At 46.5% G+C, this 25,302-nt stretch overlaps 11 protein-coding genes across 11 annotated transcripts; 5 read left to right on the forward strand and 6 right to left on the reverse strand.

Annotated features, from left to right (window-relative positions):
- Positions 1–1,121: 1,121 nt before the first annotated feature.
- FSST1_002869 (uncharacterized protein) lies at positions 1,122–3,655 on the forward strand (the record flags this gene model as incomplete). The annotated part of the gene is made up of 2 exons (XM_083228899.1): positions 1,122–1,838; positions 1,889–3,655. The coding sequence occupies 2 exons, from the start codon at positions 1,122–1,124 to the stop codon at positions 3,653–3,655; spliced, it is 2,484 nt and encodes an 827-aa protein (XP_083086299.1).
- Positions 3,656–3,765: 110 nt separating this feature from the next.
- On the reverse strand, positions 3,766–4,524 carry FSST1_002870 (GNAT family N-acetyltransferase; the record flags this gene model as incomplete). Its single annotated transcript, XM_083228900.1, has 2 exons — positions 3,766–4,166; positions 4,218–4,524. The coding sequence occupies 2 exons, from the start codon at positions 4,522–4,524 to the stop codon at positions 3,766–3,768; spliced, it is 708 nt and encodes a 235-aa protein (XP_083086300.1).
- Positions 4,525–5,103: 579 nt separating this feature from the next.
- Positions 5,104–6,840, reverse strand: FSST1_002871 (uncharacterized protein; the record flags this gene model as incomplete). The annotated part of the gene is made up of 4 exons (XM_083228901.1): positions 5,104–6,349; positions 6,403–6,516; positions 6,574–6,644; positions 6,700–6,840. The coding sequence occupies 4 exons, from the start codon at positions 6,838–6,840 to the stop codon at positions 5,104–5,106; spliced, it is 1,572 nt and encodes a 523-aa protein (XP_083086301.1).
- A 1,112-nt stretch (positions 6,841–7,952) lies between these two features.
- FSST1_002872 (uncharacterized protein) lies at positions 7,953–9,277 on the forward strand (the record flags this gene model as incomplete). The annotated part of the gene is made up of 4 exons (XM_083228902.1): positions 7,953–8,126; positions 8,196–8,300; positions 8,354–8,587; positions 8,639–9,277. The coding sequence occupies 4 exons, from the start codon at positions 7,953–7,955 to the stop codon at positions 9,275–9,277; spliced, it is 1,152 nt and encodes a 383-aa protein (XP_083086302.1).
- Positions 9,278–11,208: 1,931 nt separating this feature from the next.
- On the forward strand, positions 11,209–11,608 carry FSST1_002873 (uncharacterized protein; the record flags this gene model as incomplete). The annotated part of the gene is made up of 2 exons (XM_083228903.1): positions 11,209–11,259; positions 11,306–11,608. The coding sequence occupies 2 exons, from the start codon at positions 11,209–11,211 to the stop codon at positions 11,606–11,608; spliced, it is 354 nt and encodes a 117-aa protein (XP_083086303.1).
- A 243-nt stretch (positions 11,609–11,851) lies between these two features.
- Positions 11,852–13,034, reverse strand: FSST1_002874 (uncharacterized protein; the record flags this gene model as incomplete). Its single annotated transcript, XM_083228904.1, has 3 exons — positions 11,852–12,473; positions 12,524–12,805; positions 12,856–13,034. The coding sequence occupies 3 exons, from the start codon at positions 13,032–13,034 to the stop codon at positions 11,852–11,854; spliced, it is 1,083 nt and encodes a 360-aa protein (XP_083086304.1).
- Positions 13,035–14,248: 1,214 nt separating this feature from the next.
- Positions 14,249–15,948, reverse strand: FSST1_002875 (general substrate transporter; the record flags this gene model as incomplete). The annotated part of the gene is made up of 5 exons (XM_083228905.1): positions 14,249–14,753; positions 14,802–15,175; positions 15,223–15,357; positions 15,410–15,516; positions 15,567–15,948. The coding sequence occupies 5 exons, from the start codon at positions 15,946–15,948 to the stop codon at positions 14,249–14,251; spliced, it is 1,503 nt and encodes a 500-aa protein (XP_083086305.1).
- A 419-nt stretch (positions 15,949–16,367) lies between these two features.
- FSST1_002876 (Zn(II)2Cys6 transcription factor) lies at positions 16,368–18,722 on the forward strand (the record flags this gene model as incomplete). The annotated part of the gene is made up of 4 exons (XM_083228906.1): positions 16,368–16,445; positions 16,501–16,892; positions 16,944–17,612; positions 17,660–18,722. 4 exons carry the CDS (start codon positions 16,368–16,370, stop codon positions 18,720–18,722), a joined length of 2,202 nt encoding a protein of 733 aa, XP_083086306.1.
- Positions 18,723–18,796: 74 nt separating this feature from the next.
- Positions 18,797–21,469, reverse strand: FSST1_002877 (glycoside hydrolase superfamily; the record flags this gene model as incomplete). The annotated part of the gene is made up of 4 exons (XM_083223776.1): positions 18,797–19,184; positions 19,234–20,667; positions 20,715–21,321; positions 21,373–21,469. 4 exons carry the CDS (start codon positions 21,467–21,469, stop codon positions 18,797–18,799), a joined length of 2,526 nt encoding a protein of 841 aa, XP_083086307.1.
- A 1,141-nt stretch (positions 21,470–22,610) lies between these two features.
- FSST1_002878 (uncharacterized protein) lies at positions 22,611–23,894 on the forward strand (the record flags this gene model as incomplete). The annotated part of the gene is made up of 1 exon (XM_083228907.1): positions 22,611–23,894. The coding sequence occupies one exon, from the start codon at positions 22,611–22,613 to the stop codon at positions 23,892–23,894; it is 1,284 nt and encodes a 427-aa protein (XP_083086308.1).
- Positions 23,895–24,037: 143 nt separating this feature from the next.
- Positions 24,038–25,288, reverse strand: FSST1_002879 (uncharacterized protein; the record flags this gene model as incomplete). The annotated part of the gene is made up of 3 exons (XM_083228909.1): positions 24,038–24,313; positions 24,370–24,663; positions 24,719–25,288. The coding sequence occupies 3 exons, from the start codon at positions 25,286–25,288 to the stop codon at positions 24,038–24,040; spliced, it is 1,140 nt and encodes a 379-aa protein (XP_083086309.1).
- Positions 25,289–25,302: the final 14 nt, after the last annotated feature.

A 25,302-nucleotide genomic window follows, 5' to 3' on the forward strand; every position in this document is an offset into this window, starting at 1 on the left:
CCCACGAGTGGCTTCAAAAGTGGGATCTTGATCTTGTTATTTTCTGTGTAGGGTAATGACAATGTTTAAATACACCAATCTTGAAAAGACTCATCACACCAACAAGGCTGTACTCAAACAAGGCTGAGGCTGTGTGTCCAGCTGAGTAAATATGTAACATACACACTGGCTTGTCATGCAGCTGAAGCCACTCGGGGTATTTTCACGGATTGAGCCTTGTGTCAGTGCATATCTGATGATGATAAATTAAGGTTCGCCACGATGAATCTTCCAAAAGCTTCTCCAGACGCTGCTCCCCCTGATTTGTGACATGATGGACACGCGCCAAGAAGTCGCGTTCGTTTAAAGACAAATAGGAACATGAGGCGATGCGAGCGTGAATAGCACTGCCCCAGACTAGTCCATATTGAGTAACGCTGGCGCGATCATGGTGGACCATTCTTTCATGAAGCATGTGGATCTTGAGAGTGGTGACAGTTTCAACCTGGGGATAGGATTTAAGATGAGAGATTTCCACGGAGAATATTCTTGCTGATCCCCTTACGTTTTATTTGGGATTTACGTTTTATTTGTACTCATATGTACGGATACTCTTTAGAAAAATAATTCGTTTCGTGGTTAAGTTGGATTCGATGGCCCAAGATGCATCTGCAAGGATCATCGCCAGACTAGCTCCAATCGCCTCATCCTTCAGCCATGGAGAACGAATGTAAATTCCATCTTTGTAAACAGCTGCCTATTCGAATATTTGAAACGGATCATGATAGAGCATAGCCCCATGGGGATACGAATTTCTGCATCATCGAAATCCATCTACCAGTTAGGTCGGAGCATTAGTACTAGCTTCGAATCCTTTGTTGGACTGCCCCTGTTCACTTGCCAAGCTTTGTTATGATGCTCAGGTATGCCAAGACTACTTGGCTTCATCTGGAATATCAGTGACAAAAGAAATGATATCCCTCTTTGTTTCCCCCTTTCCTCCCTTTCGCTGAAACAAGTATGACTGTTATTACTCAATGATTCAATTTCTGAGGCTTTATGCTGTACCTGTTAGTTCAGCTTCTCCTTACCTTTTTTGAGGTGTCATAGTGGTTTTCCGGTAAATCCGTGTTTAATCCATGATGTCACTCCTTAAACATGTTGATCCGGCGGTGGGCTCTGCGGCTGGTGCTATACTCTTCACAACCCTCACACAATATTATCCAGCAAGAAGATTAGAGCTGTGCTCAGAGATAGTCTGTTGGGCTATTATTCCCTTTCTTTTTAAACGTTTCCCGTCATCAGGTTCCCATGATGCATTGCCACTCGAACATTCACATGAGCCAAAGAAACAAGACCAGTCATCAATATCGCATTGGCTTGTCGCCGTCGGTATCACTGCAGCTGCATTTTATAGGGCTGAAAGTAGCATCGTTGGCTTCTATCCTCTTCTGACGCCTCTGTTACTTGCCGTACATGCGTACTTTACATCTCATACAACATACCCTGGTCCTCATATACAAACCCCTCTCATCAACACGGTCTGGGGTGCTGCATTAACCGCCATCCCTGCTGTACTATCACTCTCAAACGGAGATCTCTTCGGATCACTCATCTCCATTATCTTGGTCGTGTCCCTACTCGTCGTTTATAGTCTCCTAACACCAGACCTGAAACTACGTTTGCTATCTGTCGACATCGAGACATGTATCGAGGATATCGCTTTTCGAACAGCATGTCTCCTCGTATTTTCTGTTATTATGCAACTACTCATTCTTGGACCACCAACTAGCGACATTTTCAGTGTACTACTATCCGCTTCATTAAAAGCTGCATCATGGTTCTTCACTATACAAACTGTACGTGCTTCTTCATATGAACCGTCATGAAGAGTAGCTAACACAATTAGGCAACCAAAACTTCATGGTTCATAGCTCCCACTGTTGGGACATTTGCTCTAGCATGTGCCAGGGATCCCTCTTCTCAAAGTTCCCAACTACAAGCCATTTCCCACGTCTTGGTGTCGACTGTCTCCCTAGCTCAGGTTACGCAGTTCCTACCCAAACAGGCCAAGGGAAAGTCGGTAATATGGCTGTTCCTATCTCTATCAATCCTTCCTTTTGTCTTTAACGAATATATGATCCACGAAACCCAAGATGCAGCGATCAATACTTTCAGCGACGGTCAACCTCATCCTATCGAGATCCTTGCCGGAAGAGCGATGGTGAATTTCGAAAGCACGATAAAAAACCAGTCTCAGACATATGAAGCTGCCACAATCGAGTACAAACGCCGATACCACATCGATCCTCCACCAGGCTACGAAGGCTGGTTCCAGTTTGCTCAACACCACAAATCTCCCATCATCGACGAGTTTGATACGATCACTGACTCGATATCGCCCTTCCTAAAACTCAGCGGAAAAGAAGTAGCAGAAGCCATGGACGAGTTATATAAAACCTCTGGAAGTGAAGTCTGGTTCTGCGAGTTCCTGGGAAGGACATCTACGATGAAGTGTAAACACAAGAATCGTGTTTATGACAGACATTATAGTTTTCTGTTCAACAGACTTCTACATGACCTCCCAGGGGTTCTTCCGAACGTTAAGCTTCTTATTAACCATTTTGATGAGCCTAGAATGATGAATCAATCACCGAAGGACGACCAAAAGAAGGCAATTAAGCTCACTGATATGTCGCAACAGCCTACTTGGGACACTTTAACGAGGTCCTGTTCGACCTTACAACCAAGATCTGGTGAGGCTACGAAAAATGCTGGGGCTTTTGGGTTACCATTTGTTGAAGATCACCTGGCCGAGTCAGATTTATGCCGACACCCCGAATATCAACATTTGCATGGAGCATTTGTAAGCCCCAAAACATTCCCACTCATTGAGGGCTTGGTACCAGTGCTATCAACTGGTGCATATTCGACGATGGGAGATGTGTTATTCCCGAGCCCAGCCTACATTGAGAAAGAATTTCAGTACGATGATAGTCGCGACATGCCATGGTCAGAGAAGAACAACAATTTGTACTGGAGAGGTTCAACAACTGGAGGTTATGCCCACGACGGTCGGTGGAGAGATTACCAACGTCAAAGATTAGTATCGATGACTCAGAACCTGGGACATCAAAAACACTCGTACCTACGAAAAGAGGGAGATTCGATCAGCACTGTCAAGTCAGGGTTTCTAAACGGACGACTCTATGACGTTGGCTTCACGAGAATATTCCAATGCGACAGGAAGTTCTGCCGGGACCAAAGTACCTACTTCGACGTCAAGTCCTGGGCCGACAAGGACAAAGCTTTCGGCTCAAGACTTGCATTTGACCTGGATGGGAATGGCATTAGTGGGCGATACTACAAACTATTATCTTCAAATTCTCTGCCACTGAAACAAGCTCTTCTACGTGAGTGGCATGACGAGAGATTGATGCCCTGGGTGCATTATATTCCTGTCAGCCAAAGCCTGAAAGAATTACCTGAACTAGTTACCTACTTGACCTCGACTGAGAAAGGCCAGAGATTGGCTGAGGATATCGCGAATCGGGGTAAGGAGTGGATGGGAAAAGCCGCGAGGGAGATTGACATGGCGATGTACCTCTACAGGTTGATATTGGAACTGGCTAGGCTTCAGGATCCAGAGCGCGAGGCGTTCCAAGTCACCATATAGACTTGCATACACAGGTAGTAGCGAAGAGTTCTTTTTTAGCATGTTAAATATCAAAAAAAACGAATTTCATATAAGTACGATATTGCATGCTTAGTCCCATGCAAGCAGATCTAAGTCCGGGGCCAGTACCAATACATGTTCGACCCCGGAACATTAGCCAACGGATTCCCAATCCCATCATTCGCTCTGCCAAACTTCTCCTCGAATCCAAGCTTCTGGTAAAACTCATCCGTCCCATGAGCAGCAATTACCGAAGCGCAAACGCCTTCAGATTGGGCTTTCTCGATTCCCCATTGTGCTAGTCGTTTCCCCACACCTTGACCCTGGAAGTCCGGATGCACTGCCAATGCTGCAACATACCAGGACTCGGCTCGTTTACCACTCCAGATGTGTTTGAAGCAGGGATATGCTCGCTCGATGATGTCTTCGTTTTGCATGTTAGCTGCTCGGTTGGGCGAGAGGTCGGCCCGTACGTGCATAAGAAGTGCAGATAGTGGCTTGAGAAGATTTCCTACGACAGGCTAGCTCTCCCGAAATACCGAGTGTGCAAGATAGTACGTACGAGGGTCCAGATAGAAGCATTCAAGCTTCTTCCCTCCTTCTCCTAACCTTTCCCATTGTGCGACACCAGCAATGACTTCCTTTCCCATGTTGTCCTTGGTTACAGCGACGACAAATCGCCAGCGATAGTCCCAAAAGTTGACGCGTGCCCGCCGTAGCCAGTACAGATGTGGATCGTCCGGAAAAATGTCACGATGAGGATGCATCAGGTCACCAAAGATCTCGTGGTTCCAAAACGCCTTCGCCAAAACGTGGGCAATTGCCGGGAGTTCGAAGTAACTCGCATCTCGCAGGGTGATCTGAGACATGGCGATCGGGAATCTCTGATTAACTTTTGAATTATTGGTGGTGGTAATTGAGATTGCTGACTTGTGCGAAAGGTGCAGTGCCCAGGTTCTTATACTTATACATCTGTGTCCAACATTCATTTGCATGCAAGTTTACTCCGATTCGTTCCGATTGGCTTTGTTACTCTACCATGATCCCTCGCATTAATCGAAACAAACAAGCAGGGTTGATTTAGGCTACTGTCAAGACTCTGTCTCTGGAATTGACGTGTCTCATGCATGTGGACCACCACACCACTTCCACCTGCGCGTCGTACCAACAAACAACTCTTGGCCAGTCATTCCAGTCGCATAAACAGCCACCAAAAACATCGTGCAGATCAAATTTGCGTCGGTTAGAGAATCTGAGGAAACGAGGTAACATGACCCCGGACATCGGGCTTATTGTCGAACAAGTAGTTTCGACAGAATGCAAGTGGTGTGTTTAGTGATATTTGGGTAATGCGTTGTATCTCATAGAAGTTTAAATCGATTGAAGTTAGGGGAATTTTTATTTGCACCTATCAACCAACTATCACATGTAAATTTTTCTTTGTCCGTCTAATCAAGCTTGCGAACGTACGCAACGGGCCCTTCATATCGGTGTTTTCCACAAAGGATGTAGTAAATAACAGCGAAAATTGAAACAGCAGCATACATGACAATACTCCAGTTCATCTCGGCTGCAGTCGGATTGGGATTGCCAGGCATAAAAGCAAGTACAAAAATAATGAGAAGGAAAACCACTGAAGCGATGTTGATGGGTAGACCCCATCGACCCAGGTTGAACTTGGAAGGAAGAATGGGCTGTTTGGCACATCGTCGCCAGGCCATGCAGCTGATACAGACTATGTAGCTAGACAATTGACCTGTTGTTGCCATCGATGTGATAGAATTGAGAGCGACAGGAGATCCAATGTTGAGAAGTGACAGCAGACATGATGTTACGAATGTCACCATGATTGCGTTAATGGGAACATCGTAGCCAGTTGGTACTCGGGAGAACCATGAGTCAAAGGGAACACCGTGATCTCTAGCAAAGGCGTAGAGTTGTCGAGATGCTGTAGCTACCACAGTCAAGTTGGCGAATATTGTCATGGCAACGATGAAAGTCGACATGGCTGTGGCGCTGGCAACAGATTGTGTCGAGTTGAGGAATACTTGCATAAATGGCTGACCTGTAGGCGAGGAGATGACCTGTCCCAAATCGCCAATGCAAAAACAGAAAGTAATGACCATCATCCATCCGAAGAAGCCATTGACAACAGTTGTCAAGATCATGGCCTTGGGAAGAGTACTACTGGCATCGCGAAGCTCTTCCGACATGTGGACAGCGGCATCGCCTCCAAGCAGCGGGATAGTACCAGCAATGATACCCACGAGAGCAGAGCCGCCAAGACTTCCCCAACCGCCTCCATCGCTGAATTGTGTGAAGACATCTTTCGCGTTGGCTCTCGGTGAAAGAACCCAGAGAGTAACGAGGATACCGAAAAAGGCAAAGATGTGGATGACCAGAACAATGGCTTCGATCAAGGGAAGCTTTCTAGCCAGGAGAGTATTGAAGACGACGGTGAATGCAGCGACGGCGATGGAGAGGAGGGTTCCGTGCCATGGATGGGGGAAGTAATTGGGGTTGTTCAGGATGATGAGGCCTTGGATCTGGGTACCAGCGATGAAGGCTGTCGCTGCGCACGCGACTTGCCAGCCAAGGACACACATCCATCCCATGAGGTAGCTGGTGAGCTTTTGGTATTTCGGCGGTGCGAATTCGGATACCCAGTGGTATTGTCCTCCGGTTGTTGGGGCCCTGGAAGTAGCACGAGTTAGCGATATGGAGGCTATTGGGAGATTGGTACGTACATGGAAGCCATCTCTGCCATGGAGATGTTGACGAGCAGGAAGCCCATCCAGCAGATAAAAAACATCCAGATCAAGCCAGCTGTACCACCATTGACGAGTCCAATAGTTGCGACACTGTAAGAATACTAAATTAGCCACTCCATTCCCACACCGTGAGCGCGCCTATAATACCTGAGTGAGAATTCCCATGAACACATGAGAATCATGGAGAACCCGAAGATGGACAGGAAGCGAAAGTTCCTCTGATCGCAAGTTAGCGCATCAATGCAGTACCATCCGGTCAGAGACAGGACTTACCCTCAGATCCTGCGTTTTACCCAGCCGATACATGTCGGCGCGATCAGCCGGAGTGCCTTTCTTCTCGTCGACATTGTCGCTTTCGCTGAAGCGAGCAGTATCGCAAACATCAAAAGATCTCTTGTCCTGATTGGTGGCCATGGTTAGATGCTTGTGCAGTGAGAGTGTTGACAGCGGCTGACACGGCAAGACAGAGAGAAAGCAGAGTGGATGAAAGACAAAGAAAAAAGAAAAAGGGAAGGAAGCGGGAAATAAATCTCGGGATAAACATGCACGAGTACGGCGGTGCATGTGAATCCAGAAGTGACCTGACACTTTGTTTGCTCTTTGGCATGCCGAGTCTTCTTGGGCTGTCTCACCCCTGTCCAACTGATCTGATACACCAGCGCATCTGGATGTACAATGTGACAGGGCCTAATCCTCTCCCTTGAGCCTAGACCTGACAGAGATCATCGCCCTCGCGCCGTCCCGAGTCTGTCTAGCTCCAATGGCCAATGATCATTTTTAACCTTATTGTTATCTCCGACAATTAGTGTGACAAGAACAGGTTTATTCCTCTTAGACATGTCGACTTGATAGGTGAAATGACCGTTATTGTGCACCGTCTTTTGCTGCTGAATAAAAACTTTGACTTGAGTTAATCTACAGTTGTTTCACTGCAACCAACAGATGCAAGCTCCGCGTACTCTTCACTTGCTCCGAATTCTATCCCAACAAGGATGTTGCATGGATTCGTACGTCAATAGAACCAACAGCTAAATCACGCCGCCATCACAATATCGCTATTTGCCAGTGTTTGAGGCTTGCCAAGGCTGACAGGATCATCTGGTATGACGAGAGGCTATTCAGACCCAAATTGGGAACGTGGCGTGTCCCCACTATTGATTCTATTGAGGTACGAATTGGGAAATGTTTGCAGGAGATTCCGAGACAGCGAATTTGGAGCTCATACTACGCTGTATCCGCATTTGCGCGGTATCTAAGATGTCCAGATCCGTGATCAATTCAGATTCAGGCGAAATGCCGAGCCCGAAATTATAGCGTGGCTGTCTCTGCCGACTGTCAAGCCTCGAAACCATCACCAACAGTCAGCACCAACACATGTCTCTCTTCTTTGTAGCCTAATTGTGCCACTGCGATGCAATCAGATATCAATAAACATTGTTTATCCCTTGAAGAAGTCTTCGAGTTCCACTCATTGACCGCATTGTCATGTTTTCATTTCTGACTTGTTCTTTTCTCGCTTCTTCACCATGGTGGAGTATGAGTCAAATCGTCTATCCCCCATCACTCCGGATGATCATGCTGGGAATCTGTGGATACTCACCATCCTGTCACTCATCTACGCCGTGCATGTGGCTGTGGCGAGAATCTATATCAAATACCGCATGTTTGGGGTGGACGATGTGCTTTATGGCGTGGCGGTTGTGAGTATTATCATTTTTATTGCATATTATTAGGTGACACATCGTATTGACTGAGTGGCGATCGTGCAGCTTCTCCACATAGGCCAGTGTGTGACCATGTTCGTGGGTTTACAGAATGGTCTTGGCAAGAAGAACCACATCACGACACCAGAGCAATGGGCAATCTCGTCAAAGGTGCGCTTCACTCGATAACATCTACTTTCAGCATCTCACTCACCAGTCTTCAGTGTTTCATCGCCTCGACCATTTTCTTCATTATGACACTAACATTCGCGAAATGTTCGGTCCTTGCTCTCATCCGACGCATCATCGATTGCAGACCCGGCAAAAGCGAACCATTTTGCATCGCGCTTATGGTTATCACTGCTATATGGGGCATTGCATCCAGCGTTTCGTTCCTTGTCAATTGCAATCCAAGCAGTGTGTTGACTGTGCACAATCTTGAACGATGCCCGCATCAGGTGCGCTTAATCCCTTTCATTGTTTCCAAACCTAATAAGAGTATCACATAGAGGGGCCGTTGGCTGTCTATCGCATCACTCGATATGACCACGGAACTCCTGACACTGGCCCTCATCGTGCAACTAGTATGGTCTGTCAACATCGGCCACAGTCGAAAGTGGCAAGTCGTCGCTGCCTTTTCATTCCGTCTACCACTGATCGGTCTGGCGGCCGTTCACGTGGCATGCGCGAATAAGTATCCGCTCGCCGATGAACCTCTATTCGCGGTTACAAAAACCCTCATGTGGCAACAGATCATGGTTTCATGGTCTCTTCTATCCGCTACCTCACCCAACCTCAAGAGTTTCATGTCCTCTTTCAACATCGGATGGGGATTTCCCGTCGCCTTTGACGAGACGAATCCAGACGCACGAAACTCGGTTGTGCATCAAGATCTAGAGCTGGCTAAGATCAGTTTTCCGGAAGTCACTACATCGACCATGTCGTCTGTTGCTTCGATATCAAGCAGTGGGCGGCCTTGCAATTGGAGGCCCGACGTTATTGCGCATCAAGCAACAGTAACACATGAGTGCGAGAGGACAAGCTTGGGTGACATAACGGAGGAAGAGATCTCTTGGACAGGTAGTCATGAGATGATTATCAACAAGGAGGTAACATGGAATGTCACGTACGAAGACAAAAGGTGCTGAATTGGATAACCCTCTCAATCTTGATCGTGTTACATCGAGATTCAGTCGAATGGTGCTTTTCACTTGTTTACTGTACGGGTAGCAATGGCGTTCATGGATAATCTGGGTTTGGAAAGCGAAACTGTTATGAATGAGCCGTATATTGAGCAGACAAGACTGCGAGCAAGGTTCAATTCAGCTACGAGAAGAACGTAAAATTTCTCTTGGGTGATCTTTCAAGTAGAGAAGTAACCATTGAACTGATACAGCTGACCGTTGTATTCTCATGTTCCACTCAATTGGTGGTCACCAATAACACACTGGTTGATGATTTCCCTATACATGTTCGACACAATCCCGACAATTAATCGCATACATACTCGGTGGCATCCTGCCACAGCCAGTACTGAACTTGGTATCTTCAATAGGAGACCGCTTACCCAGCAGTCCTTGAAGCCCTTCTTGCCTCCGGTGTTCTTACGCTTGAGCTCAGCCGTGACGGTTGTCGTCGCCCAAGACTAGCCGACAAATTCTCCATAAGGGGCCTCGACCCCCATTCTACAGTGCTGCATTCATTATAATCATCTTGAATTGGTATATTATTCAACACCTTCGTCTTACGGAATTATATTGGTATTAGTCAATGACTTATTCATTGTTGATGCTTTGATGCTACCCTGTGTCGGCCAACTGTTAAAAGGATATTTTTCCTCTGAAGCTCATAACGAAAGAAAATCCAGGATATTACTTCAATAGTAAGGAAAATATTCGTTTTTGAGTCAAAAGCAAATCAACAGCTTCCTCTCATGGTCTTGTACATTTGACACTGGCGTATCATATTAACCATCATGGAGTTCCTTCACCAATTCTTCCACAGGTGGTTCACAAAGGTCCGAGATTGGACGAGATATATACACTTCCACACAAAGGTACCCTTGATCTTCGCACCCCACTATGTCCAGTCCACGAGCAAGCACCTTTCCGATAACATCGCTCCACTCTTGCGCGGAAACAGACCGACGTTGACGAAGAACAACACCAGGAAGCTTCTCCGTCTCGAGCCCGTGACTTCGCAGTGATGCTGCAGTATCGTTGTAAGGGACCATTCGAATCACAGTACAAACAATCTGGACTGTGTCAGGTCTTTTGATTACGGCCATGATACGCGCGAAGGTTCGAGAACCTACATACCTAGAAGAGTTGTTGGCAAAGTATCTCCATGCCTTTTCAGCTGTCAGCATGCCTGTTGATAGACAACGCTATTTCTAGTTTGGGCGTTATGTTTTGCAACCCGGCTAGAATGTCCCGCTTTGCTAATCGACAACCAAGGAATATCGTCAGATCCTTACTTAAAACGCAATCTCAGCTGAAATCATAGGTCAAAGATCCTGGTAATGCAACAAGGGCGACAGTCCGTAGCTGAGAACGTGCTGTGCCGTTAATTGACATCATCAAATAAATGAGAGAAACATGTCCCAATGATTAACTTTGGCATGTGATATCTTACTGAAAAATCTGATAAGATGCTGAACTCTATTTGCTGTGGCTATTTCCCTGCCACTTTAATAACCATGTATACAATAGAAACATGATCGATATGCGGCCCTTAAAGTTCTTGAAGTTCGCCTGTTCCCAAGGTCATCTCTAGCAATCAAATCCCAGCCTTCTTCTCACAGGGTCTTTATATATGCGGAAAACAGCAATGCGGATAAAACCGAGCTAGTCAGCCACGTACGGTGATGAATGAGGCTAACTACATATTGGGATCAGCACCTACCGCTAAGCAGCCCTTATGATTATCTCACACTAGTAATGCCTGGTGACGTCTGACATGAGATTGAATGGTATAAATATACCACTTCCACCTACTACCACTCTATACTGCGATCTTTATGTCACAAGTGAGCATCTTCTTACCAAACACATCAATCCCTCAATTATAAATACCCACCATGAGTAATCATACCAAAGTCGTCGACGGCGTCGTCGTCACCGACACTGACGTAAGTCACTGTTCTGCTCCCTCGGAATTGGCTAATACCTGAGAAGGTTAATCCCCCCAATGACTGGACCAATGTGTATGAAGAAATTGGTGGCGACATGCGCTGGGGCGAAGACATGACCGAGATGGTCCAGGAACGGGGGTTTGATGGCGACGTGAAGCCTCTCTATGGTACATGTTCATATACGGGCGAATGCCTCTTCTTGATGGAAGTGGGCGGTAAGGACTTCCTCTTCTGGGATGCCCTCAATGATTCCATGTACCGTGCGAACGGAGACACGAGTCTTGAAAATATCGTGGCAGGTCTTGATGAGCAGGGGCTGAATGGATTTGACCTTGAAGAAGTCTGAGCAGAGGGGCATTATAGGCATGCATCCAGAAACAGGCTATTACACAGCCCAGAGGTCAAGATCGACAACTTTACTAGACAGAAGGTTATAGAAAACGAAGAATCGAACTCTACAAACAATACTCTCGTTTCTCTCTGGGATTTAGTTTATGACACAGCTACATCGTAAATAGCAAACACAAAATAAACATTTATTTATTTATTCGACAACCGTGATAGACCATTCAACCTAGTATTCTCTTGTCTATAGTAGCAACATACAAGCCGACAAGATAGTTGCTGCAAAGGTAAATGCGAGCCGGAGATTCACCGTCTCTGCTGAATTCTCCAAACCCTCCGAGTATCCAATATTAGAAGAGTCATTTGAGAAACCTACTGTACGCAACCATGTAGGCGTACTGCCGTTGAGGCTCAAAGTATCAGAATGATATTCATCTAGAACGCCGGAGAAGCGAACGCGTAAGAAACCTTGAGCGGAAGGACCCGCGCTTGTCTGATTGGGATGGATATGCGGTTGCGCGTAAAAAGAGGCGTCTAGCGTAAGATTGGCGGTTTTACCATCGAACTGAATGCTGGTATGAGGATATTGATATTCATCCCAACCATAGGTATGCCAATATGAGCTTTCCACAATCGATAGTCTGACGTCGTTGGTCTGTATGGTGGAATTACAGACTGGCATGGTGAAGTTTGCGAATTGTGATAAGCTACCCCTGTACTCGCGGTCTTGCCCAGCCGTACCACTGATATTATAAGCCCCATCAGACATCTGGCTGGTAGTGAAGTCAAAAACATCAAAGCTAGAGCCATTACGAGGAGGTGGTACTATGTGGTTACCGACGAGATACCATCTATGCTCCCATAAACTAAGAAGGGTTTAGTAAAGAAGACAATGTGAGATTAGAGTTGAACTAACTCGTTAGTTAGAATGGGATATGATATACCAAAGTCCTCCCCATCGTACATATCTTTATATGTCAAGCTGGAAACATTGAACTGCGGCGAGTTTTGTGGGAGAAGTGTTAGCCAGAAGATGACGGAATTGCTTCCCGCACTCCAGTGACCTCTTTCCAAGATGCTCAGAATGGCATCGAATTTGGCGGTATGGGTGTAATTCTGCCACACAGGACATAATGGCTCGCCCCATTGCCAGCCGAAGACAAACTCTAGCTCTACCTCTGCCGTTGCATTATAGTAACTGTTTCTTGTCAGATTAATTCCCTGTCCCTCTTGATCCTTGTAACTCACGATCCGACCCAGCTGTAAAAATCTCCTAGGCCAGTTATGTTTCGCGGGCGATAATTGTTTGACGGATCATATTCTGCAGATGGGTCGTAAACTTCATCCGATTCATCCTCGGCCAGAACGAACGCGAAAAGAAATGCCAAGATAGCGTAGAATCGAATCGTACGCTTAATGGCAACCATCATGACGATTAATGAATGAATGGTTTACGTCGCAGTTATGTCTTGGAGAGCAGAGTTGATGTCAGTTATACACAAAGTGTGCCGTACAGTTAATTTCGCTTCATCGCATGCATTTAGGCATCGTCACAACCACCTTCCTAATACAGCTGTGGAAATCTGAAGACAGTGGCCTGATTTGCCTGTTGGTTGTTGACTGTTGGTTGTAGGTTTTTAGCAGTGGGGGGTTCACTTCTGATTTGGAGAGTTTGCGATAAAGCTGTTGGTTCATTCAGTAGACATAAAATAGCCGGCTTGGTAAGGAGCCGACATCCGCCTTGGCTTGCAGGCATCTTACTTGAGTATATGAGAAATGTTATATTTCAACTCAATCTAAAAAAAAGCTTTTCTATAGTCACTTGGAACAAAAGCAAGAACGAAATACAGAAGCCGGTGTCACAAAAAGTGAATTAAAAATGCCATGTTTCCATGAAAAGGCAATAGTACATGCCCAGTCTTTCAAACAACCTTAAACTCAGTAGAAGCCAAGGAGAAGATAACAAAGAGCACCACAACACTTCCCACTACTAGAGCCTCAATGCGGCATTGCGGTTGTTATCATTTCCGAAATCGCCAGTTATATAGAACGTATTGCACATGGAGGTTGATTTGATATAATCCACACCACTGCACATGGGATTTTCAGAATACTTCATGAAGTACACAATCCTCGAAACTTATATCATCGAGAACTATATAGAAGGGGTATAAATGTGCCCGTAGTAGAGTTGCAATAAATCACGAAGGCGCTGCAATCGGGTGTTATGTATATGCTGGGGCTGCACTGGTCGTGCTAATGGCCGCTGTTGTAGTCTCTGCGGTGGTGGTTATAGGATCAGCAGTGATGATGTTGGTACTTAATTAGTGCCAAAATAAAGCCTGCTGTCGTCAGGGGTATTAAGCATACTTGATTGCCTTTGCTGAGACTTGCGGTAGTGCAAAAAGTGTGCCTTTACCGAATTTGACTAGGCTGGATCTGGTTAAGCATCAAGAACAAAGGCCTTTGAAAGCAAGTATGAATGATCTAGACGCTGACACTCCAAAGGAGCCGCAAGTTTAACAGCCAATAATGCAACAATGCGCGAACAGTAGTGATAACAGTAGCGCCACAGAAATTATAATAAGTAGTTGTAATTAATTTGATAAATGAGTAGATAATTACACTGTATTAGAATAGTTTACTTTCCACTCTTCTCAATTACTTCCTCCACATCACCTGTCATCTCCTCGGGCTTATACTTGCCAAACTTGCGTAGGGCAATACCTTCATTGAACATGCGGTCAATCTGCTCAAGCGATTTCCCCTTACACTCAGGAATGCAAAAGATAACAAAGAGGATAGCTAATACGAGGATACCCGCAAAGACAAATCCAACCTTGGATCCAAGGCCTCCGTATTGATCATAGAGCATATAAGGAATGCTGAAGCTGACAAGGAAGTTGGCCACCACATTGACAATAGAGGCTGTTCGCTGGGATGCGTCTCGAAGACGGAGAGCAGGGATTTCGGTAGTGATGACATAGTTGAGAGGCGCAAAGGCGAACGTGAACCCAGAGCCGAATAACGTGAGCATGGCAACAATACCCGACTTGACACCGAAGGATGGATTGGATACAGTTCCCAGGGCGCCCATAGTGACAATTGCTGAGAACATCCATCCAGCACTAGTCAATAATAGAGGGCTACACCAAATTAGTAATATTCCTCAACCTCGGGTAAAGAGTACTTACCGTCGACCAGCCCGATCAACAAGATACAGACCAGCAAACGCAGAGCAGAGATTGACAACTGCATTGACGATAGTCATGGTAAACGGGTTGACAGTTCCAATATCTCGAATAAAAATAGCACCGTATGTCGAGGCAAACGCTTGACCAGTCGCCTGCTGGAAAAAGTTCATGGCGACAACGATAGCAGTTCTCTTGAGGTTCTTTCCCTGGAAGAGCTCAAGGTAGTTTCCCTGCTCTGGCTCATGTTCCAACGCATATTGGAGCGCTGCAAATTGCTCGTCGATCTCGGCTTCGGTCTGTTTTCCTTCTCGTAGTTTACCAAGCGCCGCTCGTGCTTCTTCGGTTCGATCTTTCGTAAGTAACCATCGTGGGGACTAATTAGTTAGCTTATGAGTTCGATGTAGTTGTGTGGGTGTTGTACCTCTGGAATGAAGAAGATGGCGCACATGACGAAGACGGGGATGATGAAGAAGAGGCCGAAGGGGATTCGAAACGAGAGGTTGCCTGACAGAGTACTTGTGCCTCTACAAACGCACGCGACGATGAGGGTACCAGACTGTTGACACGGTTAGATTGCGAGAAAAACGGGATTGAAGAAAGAGATTTACCATTAAGCTGAACTGGTAAGAGCCAACGGCAAACCCACGAATTTCGCGTGGCATGATTTCGGACTGGTAGACGGGAACAACGGCGAGTTCCATGCCAATATAGATGTCTAACCTAGGGTCAGTTGACAACACGGAATAGAACAGAAACTGAACTTACAGTTAAGGATTCTGGTCGCCATGATTTGCTCCTTGCTGACAGATGTCACAGCCATGATAGCAGGGACCAATGCCCAAGCACTCATGCCAAACATGCACCATCTTCGACCCCAACGCTCACTCACGAGACTACCAATGATGACTCCCGCACCGAAACCGATATAATTCAAGCTGTTGAACAAGGCGAGCCACGAAGGAGGGATGCTGTACTTTCCAGCGTCGGCATCCCATTCGCCAAATTGGGTCTGGAATGCCTCCATGGCTTGGGTGTTATTATAGGCTGCATTGTCGAAACCGTAATTGAATGTCGATACGGCAATGACGGCGAAGGCGATGCCTAGATGGCGGTTGAAGTGTTTTAAAATTCTGTGGTTGGACAACATGGTGTCGGTGTAGTGCGGCAAGGGTTGATGACCGAACAGTTGCTTGACTCTGATGTCTGATGGATGATGACAGGCAATTGAGGCCGGGGTGATGCTACAGATATACTCAGTCAAATGAATCGTAAAGCATCTTCCCCCGCAAAATCTTAGTATCACGAGTTGCGCCAACAACAAGGTAATTCGGGTCGAGACTGCGATGAAAAGACTGCTTAGCTTGGTAACTTCTCCTGATTTCCCCATGGGACCAAGGTAAAGGTCTGGGGTATGTGGAGTATCAAAAGTAGCTAGTGCATCCCGAGCTCGGAAGTCGGGGGGAATTGACAAACGAGATTAAGTTTTGGGGCAAATTTCTCCTCTTCTTCCTCCGCCCGACTTCCATTCTCGCAGCTCTCTTCCGAAATTATCGGATCGACGCGATAATGGTTGATCAGAGGAACGCATCTCGTACGCGCATCCGCAAGACATCCGAAATATGTGCTCAATGTCGGAACCGCAAGGTATGGCAGTTTTTTTTCCATCTATACCATATTTGTTTGTTAATAGGGATTTTAGGTAGGATGCGATGGAGACTCTCGAGGTTGTGACAATTGCAAACGACTCAAGTTTTCATGCTCTTTACTATCGTCAACTGTGGAAAATAACGGCAACCTTGAAATTTTGGAGCGACGACGGGTATCTCGAGCATGCCTTCGGTGCAAGGATCGCAAATTGAAGTGTTCTGGCAAAAGACCGACATGTTCTCGATGCTTGGACCGCGGCATTGATTGCCATTACCCGACATCTTCAGGATCTCAGGTAAATGACTCGACGCAGTCGCCCCAGGCTGGAACGTCAGACTCATCCGAGTTTGTATCGCCAGCTGGAGACTCGAGTCGCCCAACACAGACTCATTTACAACCTAATGCGTCATCCGTATCAATGCAGATGCCTCAACAATTACCATTGTAAGCTTCCCAAAGACCAAGTTCTATACATACATGTCTCATCGTGATAAGGGACCTCGGAATAAACAAACAAACAGTCAAACAACACATCGACGCCTACTTTGATCTCATCCACCCAATTCCATGCTACGGATTCCTCCATAGAGCAACTCTTCTCCAATCATGGTCCAAGAATGAGCTGAACCCATGCGTCCTGTCGGCAATATGCGGTATCACATCTCGTTTCATACACCCAGGCAGTTCTGAGCATCGCAACACGGCAAGAAAATGGATTCAAGACGCCGAGTCACGTCTCCTGCAGCAACTCTCTCAGCCACAAATATCAGATGTAGAAGCATGGTTACTCATCACACTGGATCATTACCTTTCCCAGCGCGTTAGTAAGATGCTTGTGTCCATGGCACTGACTTCACGACTTGCTTATATCCTTCGACTCAATCATGAGGATACGCGACAAAAGTTCTTAGTACAAGAGCGGAGACGACGGTTGATGTGGTCCATTTACATCATGGACTCGCTGTATTCGAGTGGAAAGGCGGAATTTACGGCTTGTACTTCCGAGACTCTCTATATCCGACTGCCGTGTAACGAAAAGTCCTTTTCCATGGACATGCCAGTCACTACTGAACTTCTTCATCCACCTTCACATCCTGATACAACCAGTGTAGGCCTTCTAGGCTACTGCATCCGAGTTCTGGACATTCGGAATCGTGTACAAAGGTAACAACATTGTATCTCTCTTTACCTGTGCCAACTGACTCTCATAGACTTACTCTGACGATTACAAACCACCGAAAGCCGATCGAACAATGTCTAGTAGCCGTCGAATCCATCGAAAACGAACTGCGCCAATTTTCTGCTTCGCTACCAGCACGCTATAATTTGGACCGGACAGCATTCTCGCTACGCGCATTCTCACCTTCCCGTACACCATTCCTGATGCTGCATGCTTGGTATCACCAAACACACTGCGATCTTTTCCGCTTCACTATCCCCGGTTTCCGAGAAGGTCTTCCTGCCTCGGAAATTTTACGAATGTCGCCCGAGTTCACAGCGTCTTGTCGTGAAAAGTGTCTCTTCCATGCTGTTTCTGTATCCAAAATCCTTGAGATTCCAAAACTTGTGGGAGGCTCTGAATTAATCAGTGATCCTTCTATGGCTATGTGTGCGTTTCACTCTGCGAGGATTATCTCAAGACTCGGACAGTATCCTATGGGCGATATGCCTCAGATGGAACTTGTTGCAAGACTGACGGCTTGTTCGCAAGCGGTTGAAGAACAAGCTGCGCTTTTACCCACAACGGCAATATTACTAAAGGGTATAAATGATTTAGTGAATGATGCACAAAGAATCAGAGATGGGCCGTACGCGTGTCCGTCAATCTGGGATGAGGAAGAGTCTGAAAGCAATATATTTTCACGACCGCAGGTAGCTGAGGGCAACTCGCAAGTACGGGAGGTATTTTCCAAGCACAGCGTCACAGAAGTCGTTCAAAATTTGAACTTCCAACCAGAAGAGCAAGATCATACAACTGAAGCTGGGACCTCGTCAATTGCTACGCACTCGTCGGAACGCGTCACAGCAGAAATCTCAGTGGCGGCTAATTCGGACTTTGGTCCCATCAATGTCACGTCTCATCCTTCCGAGGCGATGGAATCAGAGGCAACCGACTTTAGTGGGTATTTTGGAGATGAAGAACCTCAGCTGGATAACTTTTTGGCCATCGGGCTTCATGGACAGTATGGTTCTGGGCAACCAGATGTGTTTATGGACTCGTTTTGGCCTCTCAATTATGGTGACTGGACCATGCCTGATGCCGATACTTTTTAAAGACCCGGAGGTTACTTTATTTATACGTAATTAATGTCTATATATATACATACCCTGCAATGAATCCATCTAACCTATGCTCCGCTCCAATACATGTCCTGTTCTACAACAAAGGTAGTTTCCAAAATTCCGCTCGAGCTCACAACAGAAGCCGTATATGTCCCCGCTTCACACAGCCAACTGTCCGCCATCTCATCCCACACCGCTGTGCTGTATTTGTCCAAGGTCAAAACAATCGAGGCTTCTTGACCCGGCTCAAGAAAGACTTTTTGGAAACCGACGAGTGTTCGAACAGGCCGTAAGAATCTCGACTTTTTGCCCGACTTGAAATCGTCAAAGGATATGTACAGCATGAGCACCTCAGCGCCAGCCATACATCCGGTATTTCCGACATTAACTTGTACATCATTCTCCTTCATCGTGATCTCGGATGTAGAGAATGTTGTGTAGCTAAGACCGTGACTTGGCCATATTAGTAAATGAATAAAGAACCGTCGAGATGATGACTTACCCAAACGGAAAAGCTACTTCGATACCTCGTGCTTCAAACCAGCGATGACCAACAAATACATCTTCAGCATAGTAGATCCTACCATTATCACTGCCGAAACTCAAGAAGCTGGGTCCGTCTTGGAGTCGGCTTGGAAAGGTCATTGGGAGCTTTCCACTCGGATTGACTTTACCAAATACCACATCCGCGATAGCATTACCCGCCTCGTTTCCGCCATACCAACTATGAAGGATAGTCTTGGTCTGATGGCGCCATGGCATTTCGATAGGGTTTCCAGCTTGAGTTACCACAATGGCGTTGGGCTGGGCTTCCAGGACGGCTGATACTAGGTCGTCGACGTGAGGTGGTAAGGACATTGACTCTCTATCTTTACCCTCCTTTTCCAGATCTGCGTTGAGACCGACAACGATGAAAGTGTGCTTGGCCTTTTTTGCTGCTGCAACTGCACGCCTGATACCTTCTGCTGGCTCAAGCTTGAGACAGCCGCCAAGACGACAGGCTCCTCCAGGGATGGGAATGAACGAACCACCACTAGTCCTTGATGTCGATGCACTACCAGTTTCAACTCGTAGGCGATAAGTTTGGTTTGAATCCATCTCGTACAATCCACGCACTTCTGTAGACCCATGCCCGAAAAACATTCCACCATGGGTCTGTGCTGTCTCGTTATCAATGACAAGTTGGTCGTTGATGTATAATTTCGAGGTACCATAGCTAGCAAGACCAAATTCATACAATCCATCAATCTCGGGTTTGAAGTTGGCTTTCATCGACATGTAGAAAGTTTCATTTTTATCAGGGTGGTTATAGTCCATTAGTTGGTAAGTCGTATCTGGTATGTTTTGTTGGTCAAAAGGTTTTCTGTTGACAGCAGACTCTGGTTCGTTGAAGAAAGAGATGGAAACACCTTGATTTCCGTTCTCATCGGTGACATGATCTCCGGTGAAGTATGGGAGTAAAACGTGTCCAAAAACGCCAGGCTCGAATTGAATCCTTGCATTCGTGGGCAATTGGTTTTTAATCCCTTGGAAGACCGAGCTTGTATAGTATGGCCGTAAGTTCGCACTTCCTCCACCACAAGCAGCGGGAAGTTTGGCATTCGGTCCTATTATAGCGACATCCTCGCAATCTTGAGCCTGAAGTGGTAGGAGATTGCTTGAGTTTTTGAGAAGGACGACACTCTCTGTAGCTAGCCGTCTGTTGAGAGCTCGATCATCTGGTGAGTCTCTAGTTGTTTCTTTTGTCGATACTCGTGCTGTTGCCGTATTGTTGACTAGTTCAAGAACCTTTCTTGCTCGATCGTCTATCGTCTTTCTACTAACCTTTCCCGAAACGACTGCGACTATAGCTTTGTCTGCACGATGTCGGGAAGGACCGGGCATTTCAATATCCACACCGGCGTTGAGAGAATCAGTACAGCCATATGTACCGTACCTAGTCTTGTTAGTCTTGGAAGTTAGAAGTCGAGATGGTGTTCTTACCAATCACTCATTACCAGCCCATCATAACCCCATTCCCCTCGCAAAATATCTTGCAAAAGCTTCTTGCTCTCAGAAACATGAACTCCATTCACTTTATTATATGATGACATGACAACTTTTGGCTTAGCATCTCGAACTGCCATCTGAAAAGGTTTGAGATAGACTTCTCGCAGTGCCCTTTCCGACATGCAGATATCGGTTGACATTTTGGCAGTTTCTTGATCATTGGCAACAAAATGCTTCAAGGCTGCTGCTGTACCTCGACTCTGTACTCCGTTGATGATAGCCGTAGCTAGCACTCCACTTAGATGAGGGTCTTCAGAGAAACTCTCGAATCCGCGACCGTTGAGAGGGCCTCGAACAAGGTTGACTGTCGGACCTAGCCATACATGGGCGCCTTTTGCTTCGCACTCTCTAGAGAGAAGCTGACCTGCTGCATAGAGAAGTTCCGGGTTCCATGTTGCACCGAGGCCGGTTCCGCAGGGTATACATAGTGCTGGCACTGGATTGAAGAATCGACCGCCACGAGCACCATTGGGGCCGTCGGTGCATTTGACAGCAGAGATTCCCCTAGATGGGATAGTGGCAGAGTGCCAAAAGTCGGACCCTTCCAATTGTCAGTGAGTGTAGACATACTCAATACTTTTTGCATACTGACCTGATAGAAGAGATATTTTCTCAGCAAGAGTGAGAGACGCGAGCGTCGACTCGACGTCGATGGTTGATCTCTGATGGATATGCATATCGGCGACCATTAGAGTTGTTGAACTTCAAAGACTCAGGCTTAAACTAAGTTGGCTAAAATAATCTAAGCTATAAAGTAATTGAACCATAACAATTTACCCTGCAACTCACCCCTAGATCGTATTTGGCATAAAGAGGCAAATGAAATGGCGGGTCCTTCTCGGATGTCGGGCGGAGGTGATCATTGTCTCTTAGCGTCTCGTGATCAAAAGACTTTTAGCACTGTCTCTTAGCAATTTCAGTGCAATTTTCAGAGTCTACACTAGGAGGGAAACTAAACTTCGGATATCTGACGCGCAAATTCGCCGTACAATTGTACAGCTCGTTACGCATTGATCAGCCGTCATTGTCAGCCTCATGCGTTTCGAGGGCCTTTTATAGTGTGAACACGCGCCTCACATGTCTCTCCCTGTCTCTCTCTTTTCCTTCTCTTGCATGTCTGGAACACCTTCATTACTTTGATCACCACCCTCTCGCATTTTTTCGCCATTGCAATTTACGCCAATTTCAAGAGTACCTCGATGAGTCGTTCGTGTCTTGAAACGCCATTAACCAATCTATACCCAATACTTCTATCTCAAGACGAATATCTCATCGTTGCACTAGGTGAAGCCATTGCAGCAATCCGAAGAAGTCAATTCAGGGAGAAACTGCCATGCTGTATTATGAATAATGTAGGTAATTATTGTATTTGTACAGGGTAGGTAAGATCGACTAGTAGTTACATAACCAAAAGACTGGCGGTGTCGACTTCTGGGGGAGGCTGGGTTTCCCCCTGTAAAAGGCCCAACTGAAATTTAAGCACTACGGAGTATCCGTACAATGAACGATTATGCGATATCAACAAGGATCGTGAAGAACGAACGATCGTTTACGAGTACGCATTAAGAACGAGATTATATGGATATTGCCAGGGTTAACAAGCCAGGGACCCGGGTTTCAAATGTTCGTATTCCTCAACTTGTCCCACTTTAAGCTTAACGCTAGATCTTGACAAGTCTAACTAGTCTATTTGAGGTATCAACTACTTGGCCTAGTGGCCTCGGTAGATTTTAAATACGGATCAGGAGTAAATATGGCTCTATAAAGAGAATGAAAATCCAGCATGATATTCAGAGCACATCAAACTCTCATTGTTTGAGAAAATTCATCATGATTTCCAAGGCCACATTACTGTCGCTGGTTCTACCAGCGGCACTGGCATCTTCCATCTGTCAACAGTCAGCAACAAACATTACTCTACCTAACAACCAAACGCTACCCTTGGATCCAAACAATAATGGAACCGGAATTATCAATGGAACGTTCCCTGATGATGATACTCCGTGGGTTCCGAGTTGCAAGCTACCCAGAACCTATGCATGGCTAAATGTCGGCCACGGCTTTATGGCCGACTGCGTCCCCAGCACTGGAACCATCCAGGGCTTTATGATCTTTGTCGACTTCTCCGACGCCGAAGCCACTGAGGATTCTCCTCAGGAGAATTACGATTACCTGGTTCCCGATGCAAACAAGTGGTTCCAGGAATCCAGCTATGGTCAGCTTGCACTCAACATCACCGCCGACACGACCAAGTTCTATCGCATGCCTCATTCTGCCCAGTCCTACAATTGGGATGCAGGTTTTAGTAACCAACAACATTATGCATACGTCGAGGATGCATTGGACGCATACATGAATAATGGCGAAAACCCACCTCCGGCCGTGACAGACATCCTCTACATCGTCACTTCTCGCAACAACCCCTGGTTTGGTCGCTCTTTGGCCTCAAGCTTTGGTGCTTTTACGCGAAACAGCACAATGGTGTCCAAGAGGGCCATCACCTTTGGTGTTGATCCTTATTTCTGGGGCTATAAGGCGATGAACCATGAGACAGGTCACTCGATGTGTCTGCCCGATCTATACCCTCTCGATGATAACTTGTCCACTGGCGAATACGTTGGTGGCTGGGATGTTATGGGTAACATCGGAGGAGTGGCTTCTGACTATTTCGCATGGGATAAATGGAGGCTGGGTTGGTTACAGGATGAGGACGTCGACTGTATCCTCGAACGCGGCACTACCCGACATACTCTTACACCTTTGGCGACCCAAGGAGGTGGCACCAAGGCTATCGTCGTGGCTACCAACAAGACTTCTGCTCTTGTTGCTGAAGCGCGCGTGGCAAAGGGTCTTGATGAGAAGATCTGTGCGCCAGGTGTTCTCCTCTATACTATTGATACGACCCTTAGTACAGGGCAGGGACCTATCCGTGTGATAGATGCCACGCCTGGTTCAGATAGTTGTGGCAGTGAGGTTTCTGGTTGGGAGCCAATGAATGACGCTACTCTTACTATGAGTGGTGTGAAGTCATACAAGGTACCTGGATGGGGTATCACGGTTACTCTGGTCAATGAGAAAGATGACAAGTTTGCAGTTGAAGTAGAATACGCATAGAGTCTTCAAAGATTTATGATATTTAGACGCAAGTTAATAAATATACGAAAATAACGTTTGCCAACACGCAGTGGATGAATCCAGTTTTGTGATGTCAGGATGATGAATCCATCTGGGAAGTCGACGGGTCTCTCACGCATCCATCAGGCATGTGGCATGTATGGATCGTATTGCGTATGGCCGGGCTGTAGTAAGACAGATTCGGAGCGTGAGGGATTGAGGTCTGTCCTTCCAACATGGTCAACCAAAGCATATGCTGAATCTCGCTGACTCCTCCCACTAACGGGTTCCCAAGCAGTGGAGTCTCCGAGACGATCAATAGTCAACCCAGCACTGCCAGGATTCTTAAATCCAGCCTCTATCTGGCGTTTGTAGGAGATGTTTCGAAGTCTTTCAGACTCAGCGGGGGTCAAGCGAAGCTATCATAAAGCTGAGTTAATCATGGCAGTGAAACAATGGATACGTGACTGCTTACGTATATCTCGACCCCAATAGCGTGCAGGGCCAGGGCTAACCAAACCGCCATTCCAAAGGTTTCGTGCATTGCTGCAGCTGCGTTTTCTCCTTCTCCGCCAATAATATCTGCCCTCACTGCAACCCATCCATCGGTGGAATTGCATGTCGGGTATTTCTGCATAAAACCTTGTTCATCGTCTTGGTAAAATGAAGCTAGTTTATCGCACGAGAAAGATTTGTATACCTCTCCCCATTTGGAGATGATCATGGCCGCGCTGGACATGACAAGTCGACAGGATATGATAGCTCCAGCCTGTTCACCGTCAGTGTTCAATATTCAATCGATTGACAAATTGAATGTCTCTTACATAAAACCAAGCTCGTAACATCCAAGCCCTGTGCTGCTCCAATTGTAGCCGTTTGATGTTGTATAAAGCAACGAGTAGACTTCCAACAAACAAAATGGCCAGCAATCCAACAGCAGCCTGTATATCTGCACCTCCACCAAAGGATACACGCGCAATCATCAGAGCACCAGCTGTCCCCACAATGCTAAGCAGAATGGTGATGTAGCCATTAATCCGATGAAAGAGTATAACCTTGTGTCTAAGGATGGGAAGGAATTGAAGAAAGGCGAGGAACCCAGCAGGAAGGACAGTCCACAAATGCATCTTGATACCAAACTTGAGGTGGGACTCTTGTGCATAAGACCAGCATTCGCCAGCTGCAGCGCCAAAGAAACCACCGTTGGAGTCAGGTTTACAAAAAACGCCATCGTAGTCGAAGTAGGGGGCTCGAGCGCATATAAAACCTAGTAGACCACCGGCAAAGATGAACCACAGGACGAAATTGTATCCTTTGCTGAAGCCGATGGGGTTGTAGACATGACGAGCTACGGCAACGAAGCGGTTGGCTGGGGGGCGGGTTGATGAACCCATGTTGAGAACTGTGT

This window comes from Fusarium sambucinum, chromosome I (genome assembly GCF_050947815.1).
Source record: "Fusarium sambucinum isolate potato_lamoka chromosome I, whole genome shotgun sequence".
Lineage (NCBI taxonomy): Eukaryota > Fungi > Ascomycota > Sordariomycetes > Hypocreales > Nectriaceae > Fusarium > Fusarium sambucinum.